This window comes from Bacillus rossius, chromosome 3, assembly GCF_032445375.1.
Source record: "Bacillus rossius redtenbacheri isolate Brsri chromosome 3, Brsri_v3, whole genome shotgun sequence".
Taxonomy (NCBI): domain Eukaryota; kingdom Metazoa; phylum Arthropoda; class Insecta; order Phasmatodea; family Bacillidae; genus Bacillus; species Bacillus rossius.
This window is the reverse complement of record NC_086332.1, coordinates 51,469,014-51,495,117: the sequence shown is the minus strand read 5'-3', so window position 1 is coordinate 51,495,117 and position 26,104 is coordinate 51,469,014. Positions and strand designations below refer to the sequence as shown.

Here is a 26,104-nt window from a genome sequence, read left to right as displayed (position 1 = left end):
TTCTGTCATTTTAACATTATCAACTGAAAATGTGTGGGCCTTTGGTGTTCATCCTAGATTCCTTTATAACAAGGTGGTAATTTGTTTTTACCTAGCAAAATTGGGGTGAAAATAAAACAAATTGAAGTATTTTACTAACTTTATTATTAAATTCAGACAATATTGAGTATCAAAGTGTGGTATAAACCACTTCCTCTACTTTACTTGCAAATATTGATCTGAAAATTTTCTGTTGTAGCATTATTTTTGCACAGATTACATTGTCAGAAAAATTACAATAATTTTGGTTCACATTTAATTAAAAATTGAATTTTTAGCCATTATAATATCCAATACTGAAAGATATTTTTTACAACATTTATTAGCAGACAAATAATATTAGAAACATTTAAGTTCTTGTAAAAGCATGATCTCACATGTGAAACCACATGGAATAACCACCACACTAAGTTTCGGTTGTCTCCATGGCTTCATCTGCCTCTCCCTCCATGTCATCTTCATCACCCTCTTTCTTATCTGGTGGCTCGTATGCCTTGTCCAATGGTGACACCACAACTCCGTCCCACACTGACATTTCGGTTGCTATCTCTGGAAATATACATCAACTCATTCAGATTCTGACAGTGGAACACCATTCTGTTACCACTCAAACATTCAAGATAAATACGGCCAATTATTTAACTATAGTCGCCAATGCCTGGAGTTAAATACAAAAATGATAAAGTGATTGCAAATCAGACAAAATAAACCCTTAAAACAATATTACCACTGCAACAGACTACATACAAATTTAATTAAATATTTCTAGAAAAACTTCTTAACAGAGGTTTACTATGTATAACTTATTACACAACTACTTGTAATTTTAATTTAAAAATACATACAGCAAAACCCCTTATTTGCACTTTTCATGGGGACAAAGTAAAAAAAGTGTAAAAAGCGGGAAAGTGTAAATAATGGGAAAAGTAAGAAATACGTTAAAGTTAATTAAAACACAGTCGCATCCTGCAGCGTTCATAACAAATGCGGGCTACATTACACATAAGCATTGCACCACAGTAAAAAAATTTAAAAAAAAGGGGCCGCAAATTGGAAATTTACCGTTAATAGCGCGCCGTTTGCGGAGAAAGGTCATCGTACTCAATCAGCTGTTATGGCGCGGCATAGCCGCCGGCTGGCTCTCTCTGTTGTCTGAGCTGCGCATGCGCAGTATAACTTACTCAACGCTCCGCCCAGACTCGTGACGTTCCATCAGCAGCCAGCCAATAGATGCGAGCTTAGCGAAAAAAAATATAAGCTCCACCTCCCGTGTACCAGTTATGTCCAGTTCTAATACCAGGTTATTGGTATACGCACCAGTTTTCTCGCTGCCGTGACGTGTTCAAGTTTACGTTCATCTTGATGTCTTGATACCAATAATTAATTATTTACGATACTCAGATATAAATGGTTAGTTTAAAAATATGTGTCAACTGTACAATACTTCCGAAATTATAAAATACGTTTAAAACAGTTACCAAGACTCCGCTCATTTTATCTAGTGAAGTTTATGTCTCGTACCAGTATTTCGGCTAAGTTGTGACATAAATATAGTAACAGAACGTTTATACATTCGTGAGTTTACGTTTTCCCCGAGTACATTTTAGATTGTCTCCTGCTATAATTACTCGGACTTTTACACGCCTAGGCATAAATTATTATAATATGTTTAGAAATAAAAGCAACTTTTCATGTTATAAAATATGTTTATTTTGCGATTTAAAATGTTCACTGCCGACTATAAAAGTTACGTTTTTCACAATGTTTTTAGGCCTACTATCGTTGTTACGTGACGTAAATAGCGGGATGGATTAGATTTTTGAGACGTAATTCGCGTGAAAGTATTGTATTGGATTAAATGGGAACCAAACGGGACCTGAAGAATATAGTGCAAATAACGGGAAAACGTAAATAACGGTAACGTAAATAAGGGGTTTCACTGTAGCTTATTTTTAGTATCAGCAGGAATAAAGTAATTCAAAATAATGTAAAATTATATATGCATTTACTATAAATACTCCTCACATTAAAAACATCAGAACTGTTTACTTTAATAAATCTTTAACATTGATGCTAATATTATATATGCTCTTTACAGTTGTAAAATATAACAATCAGTAAGTAATTTTAGTCAAATAAAACAAAATCCTGAAAATGTTACTTTTTGAGTACTGTTAATTAACCCGAAGATACTATAATGCTACCATTGCGATGAGAAATATTTTCTTACCCAGTTAAATATTTGTACCATTTCATTTTCACAGAGTTATAGTTTTACGCCTGAATAATCTATGTTCGTGCATCTTCGTAAAAGTGCTTTCGGGGCAGCACAATGTTGTTCCCATATTTTAATGTAGCTGATATAACCCAACCAACCCTTCATGTAACTATTATACCAGCAGGAAAAAAAAAGAATGAATACAAAACTGTATTTTTTTTGGACGGACTGTAACGCTGTGAATTGTATTTTTTTTTTGCACATAGGAAAATAAATATCTTTGTAAAAGTTAGGCCATCAAAATAATCTGTGTTCATCATCTTCGGAATTATGCTTTCAGTATTTTTAATGCGACAAATGTAAACTGTGTGAGAAGGATGCATATACTCAGCTAATTTTAAAGCTAGTAAATTGTTATTCAGTTTACAACTACAGTAAAGCCCCAATTTAACGATGTGCTATGGTTACCGAAAATGTTTACTCTATATCGATGTTTCGTTAAATCCAATTTACCGATTTTTCAACGACCCCCCTCCACCAAATTATTGGAAAACCATGTTTTTTGTGAGTTTCATTGTCTGTGTTGAAAAATAACGCTTTTATTTCAATTAGTTAACTCCTGATTATCCGTACTAATGGACGTGAATCATACCTCGGATAATCCAAAATCACGGATAATCCGCTTAACTTATTTAGTTACGAAAATAAAGTAGATAAAATTTCATATGACCCTGTGCTACCTTCTGCCATCTACTTACATGGTTGTGATACCATATGATCTCGCTTTCATTTGCAGTGCTTATTGTGAATAATTTATAAACCGTAAATTCTTTTTCAAAAATGCAATATTTTAAACAAAAAAAAGATGATATTTTAGCCAGCCGACAGACGTTATTTTAAGGAATGGCCGCTGGCACAGAATACAGCCGGCGCGCTCTACCAAATAGAAGATGGTGAGGAATAAAGTGCAGGATATTTGAAGGAAAATAGGCCTAAGCACTCACAAGTAAATTGTCTAAAACCCAGAAAAGGAGTCAGCATTTTTCTAACAACGAGGGAGTTAGGAGAGCTGAATACGTGCTGTGGAAGGTTCGTCAGTGCCGCGGGTAGGCCCGCCCAGGCTGTACAGGCTGTGTGCCGCCCGCCAGATCAGTCTCAACGCGGACGTCACTCTGGTCTCGCTTGCCGTGGCTGGCTCTAGCATACGCTGCAGTTATATGATTGTTGATACGCATTACGCAGGCTGTTTACTATGACGTAATGTGAATCAATACTTTTCTTCACTCCTTTCCCTCCAGTAAATACTTAAGCAGCAAACAAAGATAAAGGATGCGAGATATGATAAGAGGCAGTGCTGTGCTGTGCGGGAGCGTAGAGAAGGGATGTGATAACAGATGCTGATCCAGCACACACGTGTTCATAGCTGTAGTGGAGTCCTTTCTTTATAGAGATAACATCAGCCTTCTGCTGTATCATTGGCCCGCTGATTGGTACACCTAGGGCTCTTTGCTGTGCGAACCAATCAAAGACTGCAGTTTCCAGATTAACATGTGTTGACCTTTAAGGTGTTTAGCCTTCACGTTGTGACCCTCCCTCTCTATTGCACTCATAATCGCGTCCCTACGTTTCCATATCGTAGACAGGGTCGACGCCGTGCTTGTGCTGCCGTGCTATCTCAGACTTTGTCAACTTTCCATCGTTAACATTTTTTATTATTTCTAACTTCTGAAGGGTGTATGAAGTACACTTTTTCCCACTCATACTGTTATAATTTCACAATAAAAGCTGAAAAAACATAAACGAGTCGACAAAAAAAAAGTAATAAAGCCAATATACAAAAAAAAGTAAATAAAGTCATGTACCAATAAAAAAGCTAAGCAGGTCGTCAACAGGCAGTGTAGTCAATTCCAATCGCAATCTGTAGTCAAAATCCAAGAAGAAAAGCAAAAAATTATAGTCCGAACAGCACTTATAAAGAATGTATTCCAAAAACTAAACACCGCGCACAAAGCTCTTACTGAGAATAATGATAATGGCGTATTGGTGTGACGTGGTCACAAGTTGAAAAAACCTGGATGGTGGGAAAAGGAATATTTGGAAACGTGTGATTATTGGCTAGCACTGTTACTATGCGGGCGTGATTGGAAGATAACGTGGTGAGTCAAGCCAGGGATAGTGAAGGGGGAGGGTGATGCGGACAAAGAAACCATTCATGTCGTCATGTGTCGCGGACAGTCTATCTATCCAGGCGCGCGCAATGGCACGCACCTACGCAATTTAGTTACAGCGCCCGGAGTTTTTAAGCAATTTGAACAATTTTTTTTTCGTGTTTGGACAGATGATGCAAAGGCACATATTATATAGTACCTCCATTATATTACTGACACCACAGAGTGTATTTTTTAATAAGTTTCCATTACAATTTACTTTCATTTTTTGGAAATCTATATTATTATTTGTACGTCTATCTATTGTAGTGATGGGTCAATTCCTATTTCTTCCCGTTTCTCGGTTCGGTACCGGTTCTTAAAAATCGGTTCTCGGTTCTCGGTTCTGACTTCAAAAATAAAATAAACATTATTCACACATTATTTATGAGGTGTTTCTTATTGTTTCGGCTACAAAAAAGCACCAAATAGCCTGTATATAGACTTCCATCTTCAACAATTTATTGTTTATAACACTGAAAAATAATAATTTATTTGCATTGTTTTTTCCTCAATATTTTATTGTATGCTTACAAAGAAATGCATTGGCATAATGTTTCAGTCTTTAAAGATGCTATCAAAACAAATTAAAAGGTTTAGTACAGTTTTCAAGCTACAGCAAACACACCAACCTATTGCAAATGTAATATGTATTAGTAGGGCCCCCTGAAAGAGGTAAATAAAATTTTCAGATTTCGTTATTAAAAATTAGCAAAAGCGGTGTTAAAATACACTTAAAAACACAAAAGCGGTGCTAAAAACTTGAAGAAAAAAAAAGTGTGTGTGTGTTACTGTAAATATATCTGAAATTATTTAAGTTAAATAATTTTACTTGAACCTAATCATTACTGAATACCCTAAACAAATAGGTTACATATATTCATATGACAAACTTTTGATTTAGACACTGATTATTAGTTCGTTCCCATAAACTAATCTGGAAAACTATTAATCCCTTTAACAAAAACCGGGGACGCACCACAACGCCGAAATGCCAAACTGAAACAACGCAGACAGCTAGAAAACTGCTGTGTACCAAAACGCCGAATTACCACAATGCCGAAAAATGACATTGCAGGGCTGCCACAAAGGTTAGGTTAGGTTATGTTAGGTTATGTTAGGTTAGACTAGATTAGGTTAGACTAGGTTAAGTTAGGTTATATTACGCTAGGTTAGGTTAGGTTAGGTAAGGTTAGGTTTGATTGTCGTATTTCGGCGTTAAGGTACATTTAAGAAACACACACAAATTCATTCAGTTGTTATTTCGGCGTTGTGGTACACAGCAGTTTACTAGCTGTCGGCGTTGTGGTCAATTTTGACATTCGGCGTTGTGGTAACGACCCAACAAAATCTATAAAACACTGTTGACCAACTAATCATCATCGTCACACCCTTTGAAAATTAATGTTTGTTTACATTTGTCCGCTTTTTGGCGCAGTTTAAAATGCTTGTGCTGCCCCGTATGGCTGGGTGACAAAGTAGCCTGGTTCGCCCGATAATCTGCTTGATACTACGACGCTGTTCCAACTATATGCCAGCGCGCCCCCGGCTGACGTGGTATGGCCACTCACGTAAGGCTGTTCCAAACACCGTTCGCCACAGTTCGCCCAATCATCTGCTTGCTCTTGTATTTATCCGGTGTTGCTGTTCCAAGCTGACGTCAGTGCCCCGAGCGGTGAGCGTAGGCTTTAAAACTTCGCCTGTTTGTCTTATCTATCCAAACATTATGCCGGAAAGGAAAATAAACGCCGTAGTTTTGCGTATTTTTACAGTATATTTTTGGGTTTAACATTATAACGTGAGTGTGTGTAAGCTTTTGTTTGCTTTAGTGCATTTATGACTAATGTTCAGTGGCGCCCATGTTGCGGTGTTTGTTTACCAGTGACGAGACAAGTATTTTACCCAATATTTAAATTTCGCGTAAAAACACTGCGATTTCGCGTTTTAATACTAAATTTAGTGTAAAAATGCTGTTATGGCGATTTCGCGTAAAAACTGTATTTTACGGTGATTTCGTGTTTATCGTCGTTTAATCGCAATCGCGAAAAGAACAGGCCCCTATGTATTAGTGAAAAATAATTCTAAATAATATAGAGAACACTAAATAAAACTAAAATTTACTATATTAATCTAGAATTTACCTCAAGAAAGCTACATACACCCTCCTTTAAAACATAGGAATAAAAAGAAAATATTACAATAATGGAAATAAATTAAATTGATGGTGAACTTTCCAAGTATTAAAATAATAAACTGTCTACATCGAATTCAGTTTGTTTGCACAGTCAAGTCAATTACTGCCACACTTCCGATGACATTTCTTACACAATTTATACTATTTTGCTGGAATAATTATACCTTACAAGTGTCAACAAGCATTTCGTTTGTCCAGTCAATATTAAAATACATCTACCATCCATACACCACTTTGCAAAAAAAAAAAAAAAAACAACTTTAAAAACATTATCTTTTATCACGTGTCCGCGAGATCTTGTCAACGCTATTACATACCACTAAAAACAGACGTGCCACTTTCAAAGTAATCCCGTTTGCCTAAAAGAGAAAGTTACTAGCCATTCCGCTAGATGGCTGCAGTTGCAATGAACTTAAACTCCACAGCACTGCACAAATAGCATAAAATTTTAGAATGCCGAAGATTATTACGGAAATATTTGAAATCAATCATCAATTCTATTAATAGGGGCCGGAAAAATTCGCAATTTGCGATAGATGCGATTTTTTTGTAAATTTTGAGGTTAGATGCGATTTTTTACTATGTAATTGTTGTTATAAATGCTATATTTGCGAAATCGCGGTAACATTGCCATTATCGGGCGAAAAACCACTATAGAATGCAACAAAACGGCTTGAACACACATTCCTCAAAGTATTGTTTTTGAAAATAACCACCATAACACAATTAACGTAAAAAATAGCTTCTGACAAGGCTTGTTGAAGGAAAAAATATGAATCCTAACCTTAATTTAAAAAAACATTCCTTAACCAAATATCACGAATAAGTAATTTTGTAAATTTAGTGTTTACGATTTATTCAAGTTACCGTTGAATGTTTAGAAAAGAATGTTCACACTACTTATCGACACAGTTATTTTGTTTTGTTAGATCACGTCACGTTCGCCTACGTTCTCCACTGCATCGTGTGTTGCCTGTTGATGAAGAGTATCCAACCTAACAAAACAAAATTTCCCGGGAAGTGCATCACGGAAACCAAAACCTAGAAAATATCTAGGTCGTTGATGGGATCGTAGTGAACTTGCAAAGATAAAAATGAAAATATTTTAAATGCTGAACACTACTACTACAAATATTTTAGTACGCGGTTTTTTACATTTGTTGATAATCACTTTAGTCTTGAAAATTTTTTTTCTGATCAATATTTTACATAGAGACAAATCATACATTTTGTGGTGCACGTTTAGCGTACTGAAGTTGGCCAACTTGAATCGTCCGTTTGTTTTCATCTAAAATTACTAGTGCTCAAACGTTTGTTTACAAATACCGTTTAATGATTTTGGTTTGTGTTGAAATTCGTCATAATGGGTAGAAACACTATTACAACTTCTTGTATTGTTATGTAACTTTAATATCTTAAGAAAATTTCTCAAAAATAGATGATAATTTCTGGAAAATAGATGCTAATTTTCAACATCATAAATGCTAATTTTGTAATAAATAGATGTTAATTTTTCCAGGCCCTATCTATTAAACAAATATTTTGCACTTTTAATTGTTCTTTATACACCAGTCACGCATACTTACGTGTCAATGACTCAATTAGCTGCCTATTTTTAAAACCAGTGAAACAAATATGGCATCTTTCTGTTCATATCTCTCTACAGAGACACATTAAGAGTTGATCGACGAAGTATCTATGGCACCTTCAACTGTTGTTTTGAATGAAAAATGTACTTTGTTTACAGATGTGACGAGAATATCATATATTTTCACGTGTAATTTATTTTATAGTTAAGAGATAAATATTATTCCACAGAAGTCCAAAAAAATAATTCATATGTGAATTGGACGTGAGTTGAGCCATTTCATGCTGCAGTTAAGTTGTAGTGAAGGACTATTTTCAAAAAGGGTTTTGCTATACTGCCGGTACCGGTACCGGCACCGACATTTTAGCTGCGGTTCTTGGTGCTGGTTAAAATGCTGAGAACCATAGGAATCGAGAACCGGTACCGACCCATCCCTAATCTACTGCCTTTTCGGGGATCCAGCTTGTGGGCAAACCACACATGCTTCTTTGCTCTAGTGGTCAAATCAACCTAAAGATTTGCTGGTTTGGAATTAAAAATACCTAATCTACAAAGTTGGCAGGATCAAAAACATGCCGCTTAAGTGCCAACTTTCCCGCTTTAGGTGGGAGAAGCCCAATTTTCCACCCAGTCTCCCACCATCATGATTAGGAATTTGAATCTCCTGCTTTTGTGTTTGAGTACTGGAGTACTCACGAGAGTGTCCTTCAAGCCCCAGGATGTGCCTGTGCCCTCCATGGGCCAGCACACGGAGCAGAGTCTGTGCAGTGAGGCACACCGAGTCCATCTGCTCCAGTGACATGGCCGTGTGGACTCTGATGCTGCCGTTCTCGCAGGGGTCTGTGATGCCTGCGTTGCAACAAATGCACATTATTGACCAAGACAAATATCTGTACTTATACTCACTAATCAGTTGGCTTCAACAAACATTCTCAAAGTTACATAAACATGGCTATTAAACTAGTAAATAAATTAAATAAAAACTATATTAACCCTTTACAAAATATTATTTTTTGCAGTTTAGTATAGTCATTCAGCCAACCTGACCAGACTAAAAATCTTTGTTTTTAACACCTACTCCAATCCATTTAAATTTAGTCATGTTAACGTGTTCCATAGTGGCACCATGGCAAATTACAAGAACATCACATTCACAGACACTGACTCAGCAGTGTTGTTTGTAGTTGGCATGCCTGACCTGCAGATCCTGGCAGGAAGAGGCCGGCAGCCAACAGCTGCAGAACTCTCTTGTATGCCTGGTTTATGGGCAGCACCTGGCGGCTTGGGTTGTTCATTATTGCGCTGTGTGCCTGAAAAATTAATATTTGATAATGTCTAAAAGTAAGATTGATGAGACTTGGGAAGAAATACATCCACCCCTTGAAGTATATCCCCCCCCCCCCCCCAATTTGTTCCAGGAAAATTGAGCACTAATCAAATATGTAAATTTCCATAAGAGAGTATATTAATCACAATTATTTGTTTCCCGACTACTGAAGTGTGCTCGAAGACTATCATTTGAATCAAGACTACTCCCACAACAACTATTTACAAGTTTTTAAATTATGGTTCTTCTAAATACATTCAAATAAACATTTAGATTAAAATTTTGAGAGTTGGTTTGCATGTAAGGCCTTGGGCATAATTATTTTGTAGCTCAGAAATATTATGTTATTAACATAGAAGCTCTGTTGAATGTCTATTATTAAATAGGAATAACTAACATTTTCTATTAACGTGTAAACTTATTCCCGTTTGGTTGTTTACTAAAATTCTGATTATGGGTGTATAGCACTACTAAATAAATTGTTTTAGCAGTTTGAAAAAAAAAAAAAAAAAACTTTAGTATTTTATAGCTCTTTACACACAATGTGTATCTAATATAAGTACGTGAAAACAACAACTAGCTTCAGTGTCTCTGAATCAACATGTCATGCATGTCATGTAGGTAACCAAATATAGGAAAAACATTCAAAGAAATTTCAAATTAATAATTTTTTCTGCTTAAAAATGCCAAATGATTTTGGCTTTTATTTAAAAACACTTAATATTCTTAGACATAAATTAATTTGGTAAAAAAAAAGACTAAAATTATGAGTTTAATTCATTTTATCAAATGATATACTAGTCCTAGTTACACTTAAAAATTAAATTCTTGTCTGACTACACCTAATTTTTTTTAAACTATTAACTTAAAACCATTAGTTATCAACTGCAATATTTTTTTTAAACATAAGCAAGTAATTTTATGATGAAATCAGTTTATTTTATTTACCATACAAGTTGGTCACTAGTCATTATGGGCTATACTAGACATAATTTTTCCATATAATTTTGAGTGTTTTATAAGATTTATTATTACTAATTTTTTTTATTCATAAAATCAATGCATCAATGGCAGTCTTAGCTGAATACATTAGATCAGTTTTTTGATATTGATAAAACCTAAAATTATGCAAGTATTGGGAAAAGGATAATTTCTTCTATGGAATCAAATCTAAATATAACAAAATTATTAACTGAACTTACCAGCAGGTCAAGCATCCATGGTGAGAGAGGTTCAAATCCTTCAAATCTATTTCGTAAATCCCTCAGTAGACGTATGAGTACCTTGATTGACGAGTGATGGGCGTTCTCCTCAAACCATCGACTAAGCACAAACACAAACAAGTTATCGTATTACCCACATGTGTAATGTATTTCAAGAAATTGCTGTTAAAACTAGGGCTGTGCAGTTCTGGCTTTTATTGATGTGTTTGGTTACAAGATAGTTTTACATCATATCAAGCTCTTTGCATTAACCTACAAATTTACTTGCTTATATTTTAAAAATAACCTTAAACCTTGGAAAAGATAGACCAATCGTTGCTGATATAATATATATTTTTCTTACGATTCAAATGTAATTTGTTCTTTATAGTCTACAGTTTTAACATACTTTGTTTTCTAACACAATATGTACAATCACGGATTTAACAAAGTGGCAATTTTACGAATACATTCTCAGGAACAGATGGAAAATCAAAATTTTGACACCCAAATCAGAGAAAAATTGAAAAAATCATAAAGGCTAGACTGGTGTTATAATGACAAATGGCTTACCTCTCCCTCCCCTGGTTTAGATTCTTAAAGGCTAAAGCTCATCCCTCCCAAAGACACAAACCATCTTGTCTCCCCCCTTTTCTAAACATTCCAACACTCCTACAACCTTCCTAGGCAAGTGAGACACTGTCCACTGTCCCCCCCCCCCCCCCCAACAAATTGTCCACATTGAAAGCCATAACACCGCACAGTTTTGGATAGTCCATTCTCAGCAAAATTATATTTTTAAGGTCCACGCAATAGCCATTTACCATTAATAAATACTGTTTAAATTGTTATGGTATCACACATTAAAAAAAAAATGGACTAGGTACACTTTGTTTATTAATCACACAGCAGTATTTCTGCAGAACTGCTGCGACCCTGCAGAGGCCAGGAGGGCTCCTGCGTGCCTCAGTCGCGAGTCCCCTCTCGTTACACGGTGCAGCTGTGGGCGTGGGATGCAATATTAGAATAAACTACAGCAGACTCCCAATTACTCAAGGTAATAACTGACGAAGGATGTTATGGATATCAGAAAAACACGGTTAAAGCAATGTAATAAAAAAAAACTGATATGTAATTTCTTGGATGGAAAATTTTATCACGGCCGTAGAAAATATTTATTTTACCGCACATGAACTACACTTACCTTTCCCTCCACATTCCCACACTTCCCATGCATAGAAACCACAACCATGTGCAGTGTGAGAGAAGAAATGAAAAGAATTTGAGTAGCGACTTCCCCTAGGCTAATCGCTGGCAACCCATAATATGTGTCGCATTCCTCACATCCGCTGCTAAGGTTCGCCAGTAAACAGCACTTAAAAATGGTATAAATGATGCTGTTTGTAGGCATAGAGTGTAGTTTTTCAACTAAGCTGTGAACAGCACTAAAGAGCAGTTTTTCAACTAAGCTCTTTTAAACTTTCAAGAAAAACAAATAATTCCCAATGACGACTTCACAAATCGCACCTGTGTCTGATCGCTGCAATGTGGCTCTGAAGAATCTTTTGCTCCAGATGGAGCTCTGGGTCCAGCTTGCGCATGTTCTGAGGGATGGTGGTTACCAGCACTCGCACAGTAGCCTCGGAGCTGCTGATCTCGAAACCACGCTCATTCGTCAGCATAGACAGGACTGGACACAACACACACCAGGCAATCTCATATTTGGAATTACACTATAGTAGTGTTAAGTATTGAGGTCTGTGAGTATTCAAAAAAATTTCAATATTAATGATTTGATATTTGAATCAACATTTAAAAACAGAATAATTTTTCAAATTATTTCTAACTAATATACACAGAAAAAAAATTATTTAATTAAAAATACTGTAACATGTTTTATGAAGCCTTAAAGATTTATTCATAAACATGTATTTATTTTATGCAACATACGGCAAATCCTTGCTAAGAAGTTTCTTGTGGCACATTCTTAGAAATTTAGACTTATTAACAAGGAAATTTTATTAAATGGGTAAAATTATTTTTATAGGTCCAGGGCTAATTTTTTTTTAACGTACTATGCATGGAATTTTACGAAGGGAGCATCTTTTAAGAGGGATTTCCTATAGTTATTATATGCATTTTATACCTAACAAACAAATTCTGTGATTATGATTAAAAATTATTAAAAATACTATATTTTTATGTATATAATAATCAATTGGATCAACAAAACTGTATTTAAAATTAAAACATTACTGGTTCAAGAAAATTTACTGCTAGGTTTTTTTATTTTCTTGCATATCACACCACTCTATTATGATTCCATATAATAGTTCTCTTTATTTAACTGCATTTTGCATAATTTTACTTGGACTCCTGTGAAAATTGGGGAGAAAAAGTTTTTCACTGTATGTTCAAATTTAATAAAAAAAAATATGACATTCGTGAATTTTTATATTCAACTGAATTAGAATTAGAAAAAAAAAGTATCTGCAGGAGCCTAACATATTAAATTAAAACAGTATTATTAACCATTACCTTTTCTTTGGTTTCAGATAGGCTACTTAAATCCAGTAAAGTTAAAAGTATCTAGGTAGTTAAACTATTTATTTTAAAAATTAAACATTTATAAAGAATTTTTTTTTCAGCATAAAAAAGTATAGCAGAATACAGAAAAACTATTGAAAAACAGACATTCCAATCAAAGACATTGCAAACCAATTAAACACAATTATTTAACACCTTAGTTTACAAACCCTGGAATTCCACGAATCACAAAATATTTACAGTATCTATAATTTTAAAAAGGCAACAATATACAGATACTAAAAAACACCATTAATTTTTTTTTAAATGTGGTAAAAATTAAATTTGAAATAGTTCACAGTGAGATTAAATATATAAATTTTTGTTGGAACCCTTAAATATTACTCTGTATGTAAAATAATTATTATAGTTTAAAACAAACGCTTTTAGTTACATAAAATGTTAAAGAGTTCCACTCTCCACCTCCTGGCTTCATCATCAGATCAGTTTGATGGTACCAAATTATTGTATTGTCATCCGGTTACATATACTTGCAAAGTCTCAAATCCATATGACAATTAGAAGAAGGTTAAAATTAAAATCGTCTTCTGAAATTTGTTTAGATCATTTGTACGTTAGTTACAAGTAAGCTAATATAAGTTTGTTAAAAATCATCCAAAACGAGCACCTGTTGCATCTTTTGTTGGTAATCTAGACAACTTAACTCCAGACCAATTCTTGCACACATGGCAATAAGTAACCAAAGCAGCTTTTATATACCAACTTCAGTAACCATGGCATGCATGATCAGTGAAAACGTATGGCACAATTCAGATGCTGAGGACAGCTGCTTTAAATTGTTTTATGAATTTCTAAGTCATTCTACCGGTAGACAAACAGTATCTCAATTGGGGGGGTTTGTGTGTGTGTATATATATATATATATAAGATAAAAAAATATATCAAGCAGATAATAAATGTGCTAAGCAATTAAACCACACACTGCCATGATAGATAACCAAGTCAGTAAAAATATACCTTAGCTGTAGTTATTGAGTTATATAAATATAGCTCTGTAGGCTACTCTACACAACAAAAACAGAATTTACTTCATCATCAAACATAAGTTTCTTAGTTTCAAAGATAAATACATACTTTCGTGAGGCTCTTGAACCTTCAGTTCTTCTAGTACTTTGGTACCGAGGGCTTCTACGGCTTCTCGGGTAGGCAGGGTTTTCAGAATAACCACAATGTCGGCCACACAATGTCCTGTCAGCATAGTGCCTTTTTTAAAAGAACCTACCTGACGAACTTCCTCCAGTTGCTGCAAAACAAAAACAATAATAACTTACAGTTTTGATAGACAAGTTTTAGTAGCAGCATAAAAATGAACATGGACATAAAATAATACACTCATTTAGCTAAGCAATTATTTTCATAGAACAACCCATCAAGGAACTGATTTTAAGTCTGGTTCTCACTCTCCAATATTGGTATTTTTATTTTTCTTGTCATAAATATTAATTAAGGGTTACTCATGTTTATTTTTTTAATAAATCTTCAATAATTGTCATTGGGTCGAAAAGTTGTCACCAGATATTTACTAAAAATGTTAGGGAATGTTAGGAAAATACTGCAAAGTTACAGGCACAAACAGCAGCGTGTAAATTTTAATTTTGGGCACATTCAGGAATCACTCCACTGGCTGAGAGGACGTGAGACTGCTGGAAGCAGGTGACGAGCTGGCGCAACCTGCTGTTTGGTGTTCAGTGAATGGTTAGTTAAGTTTACACATGTAGCTTAAAGGGATTAGCACAGTGCAGCGCAGTTTAGTAAGTATGGAAACAACAATGGCATGGCTGACTTTACATCCACACAGATAGCCATTTGGCACATGGTGTACAGGGATACAAGAGTACGTAATTGCAGCAGAAGACGTGCACATTTACCCAGGGTGCTTTCATAATGTGTGTACTGAATAGGGAGACCTTCATACAGTTCAATCAGCAACTGCTGGGTGCTACTGTGTATGATGCTGGGTGCTACTGTGTATGGCTAAGTCTTAATGTCTGCGCCTGACTCATCACCTGCTTCCTGTGGGGCATTTGAACGTCTCAGTGCTGCATTTGCACATCCTCAGCCATTGAAGTGATGCCCTGATGTTAATGATGCTAATGTTTGTGCCTGCAACTTTGCAGGGTTACATTTTCAGCCATATGTCCATTAAAAAAATTTATATTTATAGCATTCCATATTACCCATTATGTGTCCAGCAATTTCTGAACATCCCATAAACAACTTACACAAAAATTATGATTAATAAACACACATACACATTAACATAAAAATGAAAGTTCAAACCAATTGTGCACTGAGATAATTATTAAATGTTTATAACACTACAACATATAATAATATCAAGTATTTATAAGACTATAACATTTAGAAATATATTTCATAGTTGAAAAACTATATTTTTAATTTTTATTCCTAAAAGGTTAATTTTGTACTAAAGTGCACATCTCCACAAACCAGTCCAGCAGTAGACATGTGGTTTTAGTTTCACTAATCCAGCATAAACTATTAACAATAAATAATTGCAAGGTGTCCAAGTTGGCATCGGCCGGCCTGACAACACAAAAAAAAGTAAAAGAAAACAAAGCAGAAATATGGGACAGTAGATGACGTAACGCACACATTCCTAACTGCGCAATTTAGGAAATGCCACGCGCAAAAGAGTGTGCATGTAAACCAAAGCATGGCATGCAGTTACATGTGTGGTTAGGAGCAGTCATAGAACCACTTAAGTGCACACATGAAAATGTAGATGTGACCGCAAACCATGCATGCAAACATGTGGAGAATGTCAGTCCCTAGTTTTAGTCATCGTGCATGTGACTATAAATTTCAGTTTTTGGACAGTTGAGTATGTGAGCCAATTTACACTATTAACATAAAGAAGTCTATCTATTCCTGTGGCGAGTAAAATCTAAGGAGTAATGAATACGAGTGTGCGAATATTCTTAAAAACTAATACTTGCGAATAGCAATTAATAAACTATTCGTATTTGGAGGTCAAATATCAGAAATAAATATTGTAAATATTTGCATGCATGTCTCTTTTGTTTCTCAACAGTTCCAAGTGATTTGTTTTTCACAAACCTTTAAATTTATCATTTATAATCAATCAATATGATAATGTACCACAATGCCTATTTAAAAGTTTAATCAGTATTCTGAGAAATCACTCTTTATGATCTTAATTATTTCAAAAAATCCCTGTAGCTTGATGGAAGAAAATGAAACAAAAGAAACAGAAACTTAGGAGGATGCCAACACCTACGGTATTTACTATGAAAGTTTGGTGCCATTTGTACAACCTTAAAAGTAATATTCCTAACATTTATTCCATTCATAACTTTTTATGCATTTGTTTTCATAATCATAGATAATCACAGTGTGTCTGAGGTTACAATAAATTTAATGTGTTCATAACATTATTATTTTTTTGATGAACCATTCAGTATTTTGGTATTATAACAGAAAAAACAATAATAAAGTCTTCAATCTTTCAGGTCATCTTTGATGAACATTTGTACGTGATTTGCTACCACTTAAAAATGCTAACTAAATCACTGTTTGTTTTCTAGATTAATTGATTACAAAAAAAATTTCATGAAAATCTGCCATGGAACATGAATTCGGACATAACTTTTACCTAAGCTTGTAGTCAAGTCTGTCTTTGGGTGCTAATTAAATTAGGCCTAATGTCTGTTGTGTTCAATAAAAATTGTAAAAACAAGGGATTTATATTTTTAAAATGAAGGTAATTCAAGTCTATTACCATAAATGAATACTCAGCAATGTGGTGGAGAGTCAGGTTCTCAAAGTTATAAAACGTGACAACTCAAATACATTTAAAAACAATATCGGATCCTTCTTTATCAGCAACAATAAAACACCAGAATGTAAAACTTGCCACTTATGTTCTGGAAACCCCCAACACGTAGACTATTTAAAATTATACTTTACACATTTATTTTACATGTATTTATTATTAAATATTATCTGCAAGGTTATATATATATTTTCCATTTATTTCAATCCAAAATTTACATAAAGTTTAGTTTAATAAGCATTCAATAATTACTTAAACCATACTTATAATAAACAATTTGACACTGTAGTGTCTAGTTTCTTAAAAATAAAGTTTCAAGAACAGAAAATGTTGCTGTATAAATAAATTTAGTCTTGCTACCTGGGAACTTTATATGTGAATGTTGTTTACTACTTGCATTCTGCATGGAATGCACCAAAGCAAAATAGATATGACTAATATTCAACTTCAAAATTATTTGCATCTGATTTGAAAATTTTACTATTTGATTCAAAAATATTCGATTAGCACAATCTACTATTCACACACCCCTGATGAACCAAAATTTAAAGGCTGGAGAACATGGGAGCATATGATATACTGGTAATATTTTGTGTAAACGTTTCCCTGATTCAACACATGACTTCATATAAAACATTTGAGCCTACCCTATTTATTTTATTATTGACTATAACCGATAAAAAACTCAAGTTTAATCAGATTTTTTAAGAAAAGTGTTTGATTAAAACATTGTAGGTATTCCTTCACTCTTTGTAGGTATTCCTTTACTCTCACACTGCATTTAATTTGCATTTTTTGCAATGTAAATTGCAGCCATGCCAGCCCCCCAGCATGAATGGTTATGAGCCCCCTATAATCTTAGTAGGTCCCATTGCCTAAAGCCTTTGTGCATAAACTAACCATGCAAAACTATACCAAAAAATATCTGCTTCGCATCCTGAAGTACCTAATAGTTATACAACCTACAAAACTACATTTCACAAGAAATATAAGTGATACTGTCAGCACGTTTATAAAACTTTCCAACTAGACAAAACTGCATGCAGCACAGGTTCGCGTCCCATTTTCAGCATTCACACACACACACACATGCACACACACTTATAACTGTGGTACTCCGGAACATGGAGATGCGTGCTTGCCAGATGTGTTGTGAATGTTTGCACATCACACCAGCGCACCACTATTCTGGTCGTATTCAGAAATGCGTGTAAAAGTGTTCCACTTAGGCGTGCAGCTAAGACATAAATGTAAAAGCTGTTCATGAGCAGAAATATGGAACTCTCCCACCTAAAGCTGAAGAGTTGGCAAGAATGAACTTGCAGTAAATTTAAAGGAACCTTTGTACTTACACAAGCATCGAAAGTCCCTGGAGCCACAATGAGGTTATCCATAACAGTCTGAATTTTAGTGACCAAGTTGAGAACAGCTGTCTGTTCAGCAGGAGATGGTGACAGATCTGTATTCCGCTTCAGCAGTGCCTACCAAGAAAAACCTTTTTAATAAAAACTAAAAAAATTAACTTTACATCCAATTCATGACATAGGTACACACCACACTGTTCAATTATTATATTGCAAAAGCTACCAATTACTCATTTCACATCTACTACAATTACTCCTAATATCCGGTTTCAACATATTTTTGAAAAAACTAACTACATCACAAATATACTCTGGATTGGATTAAGGTTGCTTATTTCAGTAAATGCTCTTTAATCCAGCATTCGAGACCACTGGCATGCCGACAATCCACAAAGTAAATGACATGTGATACACAGGCATAATAAAGCTGAATATAATTTATTAGATTAGCCTACTTTAAGTTTACAAGAATTGGTGAACAATGTATGAATACGTTTTCTTTACTATAATAGTGACATCAAGAAAAATACAACATAATTAGATAATTTATAATATATTTTTCAATTAGGCTTATTGTCTCATCAACAATGAGGTCACTAGTGAAGGTAACACACGAGATAGACCGAGGGATACTGGAGTAAGAATACGTCATGGCCTGTAGTAACGAAACATTCCAGCAATTTTCCGAAGTGATTTCAGAAAACCATGAAAAACCAAAACGAACATGGCTGACCAGGACTTAAACCCGGGTATTATGGAAACATATGGATTAGTAGTTTCTTTACATACAACATGCATAATCATAAGTTTCCAGTTCTTGGGTAAAATTAAAAGCTGCACAGAGCCGAAAAATACTCATAGGTGAACATCTCGTCAGTTGAAAGTATAACACATCTTTGGTGTGGGAAGTTCATTAACCTGCCATAGAAACGTATATTAACTGAACTACTTTCAAGAACTTTCATTTCAGTGTTTGTGCATGCAACATAAACTTTTCCTCTTGTTACTGAATCTCTTTATTAGGAACACATTGGCACTAGTACCAGCTTACCTGGGTGAAAGCAGTTTCATCTGGGGCAGGCTCAACCCTTGGAAATGCAGACTCGCACAGTGCCAAATCAAATGGATGACGGAAAATGTACTGCGGTTTCTTGAAAGGAGGACCAGGTCGATTCATGCCTCCCCGCATACCGCCCCGGGGGCCACCTCTGCCTCCACCACGCACCATCCTTATACTGGACACAAATCACAAATACAACATCATTCATTACAAGACCCACTGACACTAATATGATGAGTGACATATGATGAGTTTGTTATTCAGCCTGGAGACAAATTTGTTTCAACTCCCGACTAGGGGCCAACCATTCTGCACTGAACGTGCAAGACAGGTAGTTAAGTTAATATACTCTGTAGTATGAATATGAAGAAGACACATTAAGAACTTAGCAAGGTAAATATTTACTTGGGCGGTATTTCCGAAAAAAAAATGTTAAAAATCCGAAAATACCTTTATTTTATGCTCTTCAACTTCCTCTTTTCATTAAAAGTGGCGGAGGTAAGAAATTCCAAATACTTTAGTAGATATCGAATTTTTAAATTTCATCATATGTAGTTGAGCGGTATTTGCGAAAATAAATGTTAAAAATCCGAAAATACCTTTATCATATGCTCTTCAACTTCCTCTTTTCATTAAAAGCGACGGAGATAAGAAATTCCAAATACTTTAGGAGATATCGAATTTTTTAATTTTGCAATACAAGACCTGTGGAACCATTCGAGCGGCGCCATTTTTATTTTGCCGTGTGTTCGTGAATCGTGAATGCGCTATTAATAAAATGGTTGATTAGGTCAGGTCAGTTACTTTATAAATACTTTCAAACTAAGCCGACATTAAAAATTATTTTGTGAATTAATTTTAATGGCTGTTTAGTTTTAAAATATTTATAATGTAACTGACCTGACCAAACAAACCCGGACAGAGGGTGAACAGTAAACTAAAATGGTCGATTAGGTCAGGTCAGTTACTTTATAAATACTTTCAAACTAAGGTGATATTAAAAATAATGTGAATTAATTTTAATTATTCTTTAGTTTTAAATTATTTATAATGTAACTGACCTTACCTAACAAACCCGTAACAAAGGATGTACAGTAACAACTCACGTAAATTTTTTTGTTACTTATTGCTTGCGCAACAATATCAAAATAACAAATAAGACTTTAAAATTAGAAACGTTAAAAACTCACCTAAGTTGGATGCGGTAATTAAACACCGTTTTAAACAATAATTGAACTAAATAATCACGTATTAGTTCATTTGAATTCTGGCCTATCACGAACAATCACGTGACATCATTATCCAATAAAAAAATAGATACTCGTACGTAAACAAGAAACAATGGTGCACGCACGCCACAGGAATGCGCTGGTTTTGTGCTGAAATTTAAAAATTCGATATCTCCTAAAGTATTTGGAATTTCTAATCTCCGCCGCTTTTAATGAAAAGAGGAATTTGAAGAGCATATAATAAAGGTATTTTCGGATTTTTAACATTTTTTTTCCGCAAATACCACTCAACTACATATGAAGAAATTTAAAAATTCGATATCTCCTAAAGTATTTGGAATTTCTAATCTCCGCCGATTTTAATGAAAAGAGGAAGTTGAAGAGCATAAAATAAAGGTATTTTCGGATTTTTAACATTTTTTTTCGGAAATACCGCCCAAGTAAATATTTACCCTTAGCAAAAAAACCTAGGATTTAAACACAAAACACTATATAAAAAGAAGCCAAACATTTTTTAGTCTGAAGCCGAAAAATCTGAGGAATTCAAACTCTGTGATTGTTAAGTGCTGTAGGGAAATTGTTTTTGTTTGACACTTATATTTCACATGGTATGGCGACACACAGAGAAGTATTTCAGAACTAACAGCCTAACTGAGATTAAACAGATACTTGAAAAGAGACGCATGTGGTTATTACAAATCCAGCGGGTAATTGTCTAGTGCAGGGGTGCCACTCTAAAACAGAAGTCAAAACATACAAAAATAGATTTATTCAGTGCCTTATTTTATTTATAATGATATAGTGGGGCATTTAGATATTTTACAAGAACTTCACATGTAATTTCACTTTCCATTCGCCATGCAATGATTTGGCCGCTGTGTCACGCCACGGGTTAAGGGACGGTGAAAAATTATTGTAAATATTACCTGTAATGTAAATATATTGCCGAAATTTTTTTTTGTGCTTAAATCGCGTAGCTGAGAATGGTTTCAATGAAAAAGATTTCTGATTATACTGTTTACTTGATACTAGCTACAAAATGATCCCAGGTCCTCCATAGATCCTTAGGAATATATAGCTTAGCCGAGGTTGTTTTCAAAAAGACAAGGATATTTAATGTCAGTACGTTACAAACGGGGCATAATTAGGGTGGAAAACCGACTTGGCCCCAACCATAACGTACTAACATTAAACATCCCTGTCTTAAAAAACAGACTTGGCCCTGGCCATAACGTACTAACATTAAACATCCCTGTCTTAAAAAAAAACAGTCTCTGCTATGCTTAAATATTCCTGGAGAACCACAGGCTCAATTCGCAGCTAGTATCAAGTAAACAACAGGGTGGCAATAACAATCACGGATATTGAAAACATCTCTCGGCTACACTATTAGAGCACAACACATATTTACATTAGAGGTAATATTTAGAATTTTTACAAACCAACGAAAATAACATTTTTTACATGTGGATAGAATAGTAGTATTCAACGCTTACCGGGACTCAAGCATGCCGGCAGTAATGTTACTGCACAAGCTAATGTAAATGTTTCATTTCATGGACAGTTGTTGAAAATATCATAATGCACCTTGAAAGAATCATAAATAAAAAAAGGAACTTAATAAATAAATTATCAGGCATTTCCATTTTTTTTCTTCAGAGTGGTGCCCCTACACTATACATTTACCATCAAATGGTAAGAAATCTCCGAGAATCTTCAATAGTTTCTCAAAACCCAGTAGGATGTTAAAATACTGTTTTCAGGGAAAACAAAATCCTGAAAAAAAATCCTTTTTTGTACAAATATAGCAACCAAACTAGAAAATTATCTTTTACAATATTTTTAAAAAACATAATTGACTGTTCACACAAATTTACAGTATTTTAAATGTAACTAACATTACTTAACCATGCAATTACAAACTGTAAACTACTTAAAACATTGCAATGCCATTACACAGAATAATTATAAAGAGTCCCTTTTGGGTAAATCTGTATTGTACGGATTAGCGCCAAAAAAAATCGTAAAAATATGAAATAACTTTCATTATATGCTATCTTACGTCCTCTTTTCAGAACCGCCTGCGGAGATTAAAAATTCCAATTACTTTTGGAGATATCGAATTTTTTAATATTAATTTTTTGGCGATTTTTTTTAAAAAAAATTTTAAAAATCCGAAAATACCTTTATTCTGTGCTCTTTAACTTCCTCTTTTCATTAAACCCGGCGGAGATCAGAAATTCCAAATACTTTAGGAGATATGGAATTTTTTAATTTTCGTGATGTGCACTGATGCGGAGTTCAGCCGGAAGCCTACGATTCACACATCCTTATGGACATACCCGAATACTCACGTTGGCAAGCCTTCTTTTCTTAAAATTAGCAAGAAGTAATTAAAAATACTTTAAAACACTGTGGATGGTTGGTTATATTAGGTAAGTATAGCTACATTAAAAAAACTGTAAAATCATTTTATGGTTGCTTAGCAAATAACTTTTTAATATGTAGCTATCCAGCGCTAGGTAACCGTTAACATGATTTCACAGTATTTTTAATGTAGCTATCCTAACCAAATCAACCATCCACAATGTTTTCAAGTATTTATAATGTAGCTAACATAACCTAATTGACCATTAGTTTTCATGAGTTGCATATTTATTTACAATAAACAAAAAAACCCGAAGATGGACGATCGGGCGTTTGCCTCTCGTCTGTTGAAAGAAGGCTTGCCAACGTGAGTATTCGGGTATGTCCAGAAGGATGAGTGAATCGTAGGCTTCCCGCGTTCCACCAGTGTTGCTTGTTTACGAGTATGATTTTTTTTTTTTTTTTCGCGACGTAGTTGAACGACTACATCACGTAAAAAGAAAATTACGTGAGTTCCTACTGTTCATCCTTTTTCCCGGTTTGTTAGGTCAGGTCAGCTACATTATAAATACTTTAAAAGTAAACAACCATTAAAATTAATTTTATTATTTTTAATGTTCGTTCAGTTTCAAAGTATTTATACTGTAGCTGACCTGACCTAATCTACCTTTGTCCCGTTTTGTTAGGTCAGGTCAGTTACATTATAAATACTTAAAACTATACAAGTAAAATTAATTAATATTATTTTTAATTTCCGTTTATTTTGAAGTATTTATCATGTAACTAACCTTACCTAATGGAAAATTTCTGTTATTTAGGCATTCACGCACACACGGCAAAATATGAAATGGCGTCTGTTGAATGATTACATAGGGCTTGTATTGCAAAATAAGAACGGCGATATCTCCAAAAGTAATTGGAATTTTTAATCTCCGCAGGCGGTTTTGAAAAGAGGACGTAAAAGAGCATATAATGAAAGTTATTTCATATTTGTACTATTTTTTTTGGCGCTAATCCGTACAATACAGATTTACCCCCTTTTGTTATGGGAAACCTAAGATTCACACCAGTCCATTCCGAGACCTAACAGTTCCAAAGTTCACTGAAGTTCGCCGCTAGCTTGTGCAACTTCAGTACCACATAATACATGATAAAAATGCCCGGGACAGGTGTCAAGATAGTATTTCATAGGCTTTTGTAAAAGAAATTGCCAAGCTTAAAAATAGGTAAAAATATTGTGGACAGTTAATTAGGGTAAATATGTAGAGTAGCGGTATTTGCGGAAAAAAAATGTTAAAAATCCGAGAATACTTTTATTATATGCTCTTTCACTTCCTCTTATCATTAAACCAGGCGGAGATAAGAAATTCCAAATACTTTAGGAGATATCGCCGTTTTTATTTTGCAATACAAGACCTGTGCTATCATTCTGCCAACGCAATTTTTTTATTTTGCAGTGTGTTCGTGAATGCCTAATTAATTAAATGGTGGACATTAAAAATAATATGAATTAATTTTAATGGTTGTTTAGTTCTAAAGTATTTATAATGTAACTGACCGCACATAACAAACCAGGACAAAGGATGAACAGTAGGAACTCACTTAATTTTTTTTTTACTTATTACTTGTGCAACAATATACAAATAACAAATAAAACATTAAAATTTGAAACGTTAAAAACTCACCTAAGTTAGAGGCGGGTAAACAATGGTGAAGGCCGCAAGAAAAAAAAAATTCATTCGTAAACAAGAAACAATTGTCAAGGCCACAAGTATTTGTAATTTCTTATCTCCGCCGGGCTTATTGAAAAGAGGAAGTGAAAGAGCAGAGAATAAAAGTATTTTCGGATTTTTAGCATTTTTTTTCGCATATACCGCGACTCTACATATTTACCGCCATTTGTTGAGATTCCGTACATTGTGAAAGCAGCAAACGCAATGGTGAAATGTTCCGGGAAATGTCTCCATTTCCGTGCCATTGCAGAAATTCTCTTAGTATTTTATTTTGGGCTGTCCTTTTTCAAACCATGTAACCAACTATTGTACTCGTGTTTGTAAAGTTGAAGGCACCACAATAAAATAAATACTACATAAAAAAATTATAAAATAACGAAGCAGTTATTCGAACACGGCCTGACGGGGTTACTAGTCTTACAAAGCACCGGTAAGCTTGTCCCTATTTTCGTAAATTGTTTTCAATAAAGAATTTAAGTATAAAAGAAATGTACAAACAACAATATTCAGTAATACTGACAGAATACTTACGGATGTAAACCAACACTCATATTTACTACAATATTTTTGGTTTGCCTTCAAAATACTTTGTGACAAATGCACAGAACAAGGCATAGAATGGAACAAAGAATGGCTGATTTTTTTTTTCTCCGGGTAATTTTTTTCTACGCAATTTGGCCGCTGGCTGTTAGTAGCAGCAAGGCTGGTTATAAGTTGTGTTGAATTCAAGAGCGTAGGCCAAGAAAAGGCATCTGAAACATTTTGGAGCAAATTTGTCACAAGAGCAGTTTTTTTTGTTGAAAGCAGTAAGTTTTATAATTTTAATATTAAATACTTATTTATTCATTTCAGAGGAGAAATGGAAATTTATACACAAACCCTATGTCCACCAAGCCCTATGTTATACTGTTCTTGCTCCAAAGGCACAGTAGCGTGCTCACTCAGCACCACTAATGTTTTAATTTTCTTTGTACTTTTAAACAGTTTTATGGGTTCGTATATTTTTTATTTCCATATCCTTTGGGGTACTTACATCTTAAACTTTAGCCAGTCGGTCCAACCGCTGCAGTGCCTTAGCTATTTAGCGGCCAGACCTGCTTCTTTCATCCCACGTGTTGTTAACAGAGCTATTCCTGTTTTCCTCGCCGGTAA

At 34.5% G+C, this 26,104-nt stretch overlaps 1 protein-coding gene across 2 annotated transcripts; it reads right to left on the bottom strand.

Annotated features, from left to right (window-relative positions):
- Positions 1-125: 125 nt before the first annotated feature.
- LOC134530677 (interleukin enhancer-binding factor 2 homolog) lies at positions 126-25,603 on the bottom strand. 2 transcript variants are annotated; one of them, XM_063365730.1, is made up of 9 exons: positions 25,484-25,603; positions 19,615-19,798; positions 18,552-18,680; positions 14,457-14,625; positions 12,303-12,465; positions 10,776-10,896; positions 9,445-9,556; positions 8,943-9,095; positions 126-588 (listed from the first exon to the last, which is right to left on the bottom strand). In XM_063365730.1, the coding sequence occupies exons 1-9, from the start codon at positions 25,501-25,503 to the stop codon at positions 446-448; spliced, it is 1,194 nt and encodes a 397-aa protein (XP_063221800.1). In that variant the 5' UTR covers positions 25,504-25,603; the 3' UTR covers positions 126-445. The 2 variants fall into 2 exon arrangements, with proteins under 2 accessions (XP_063221800.1, XP_063221799.1); XM_063365729.1 differs by lacking the exon at positions 126-588 and having other exon boundaries at positions 7,843-9,095; positions 25,484-25,602.
- Between the last annotated feature and the right edge of the window lie 501 nt (positions 25,604-26,104).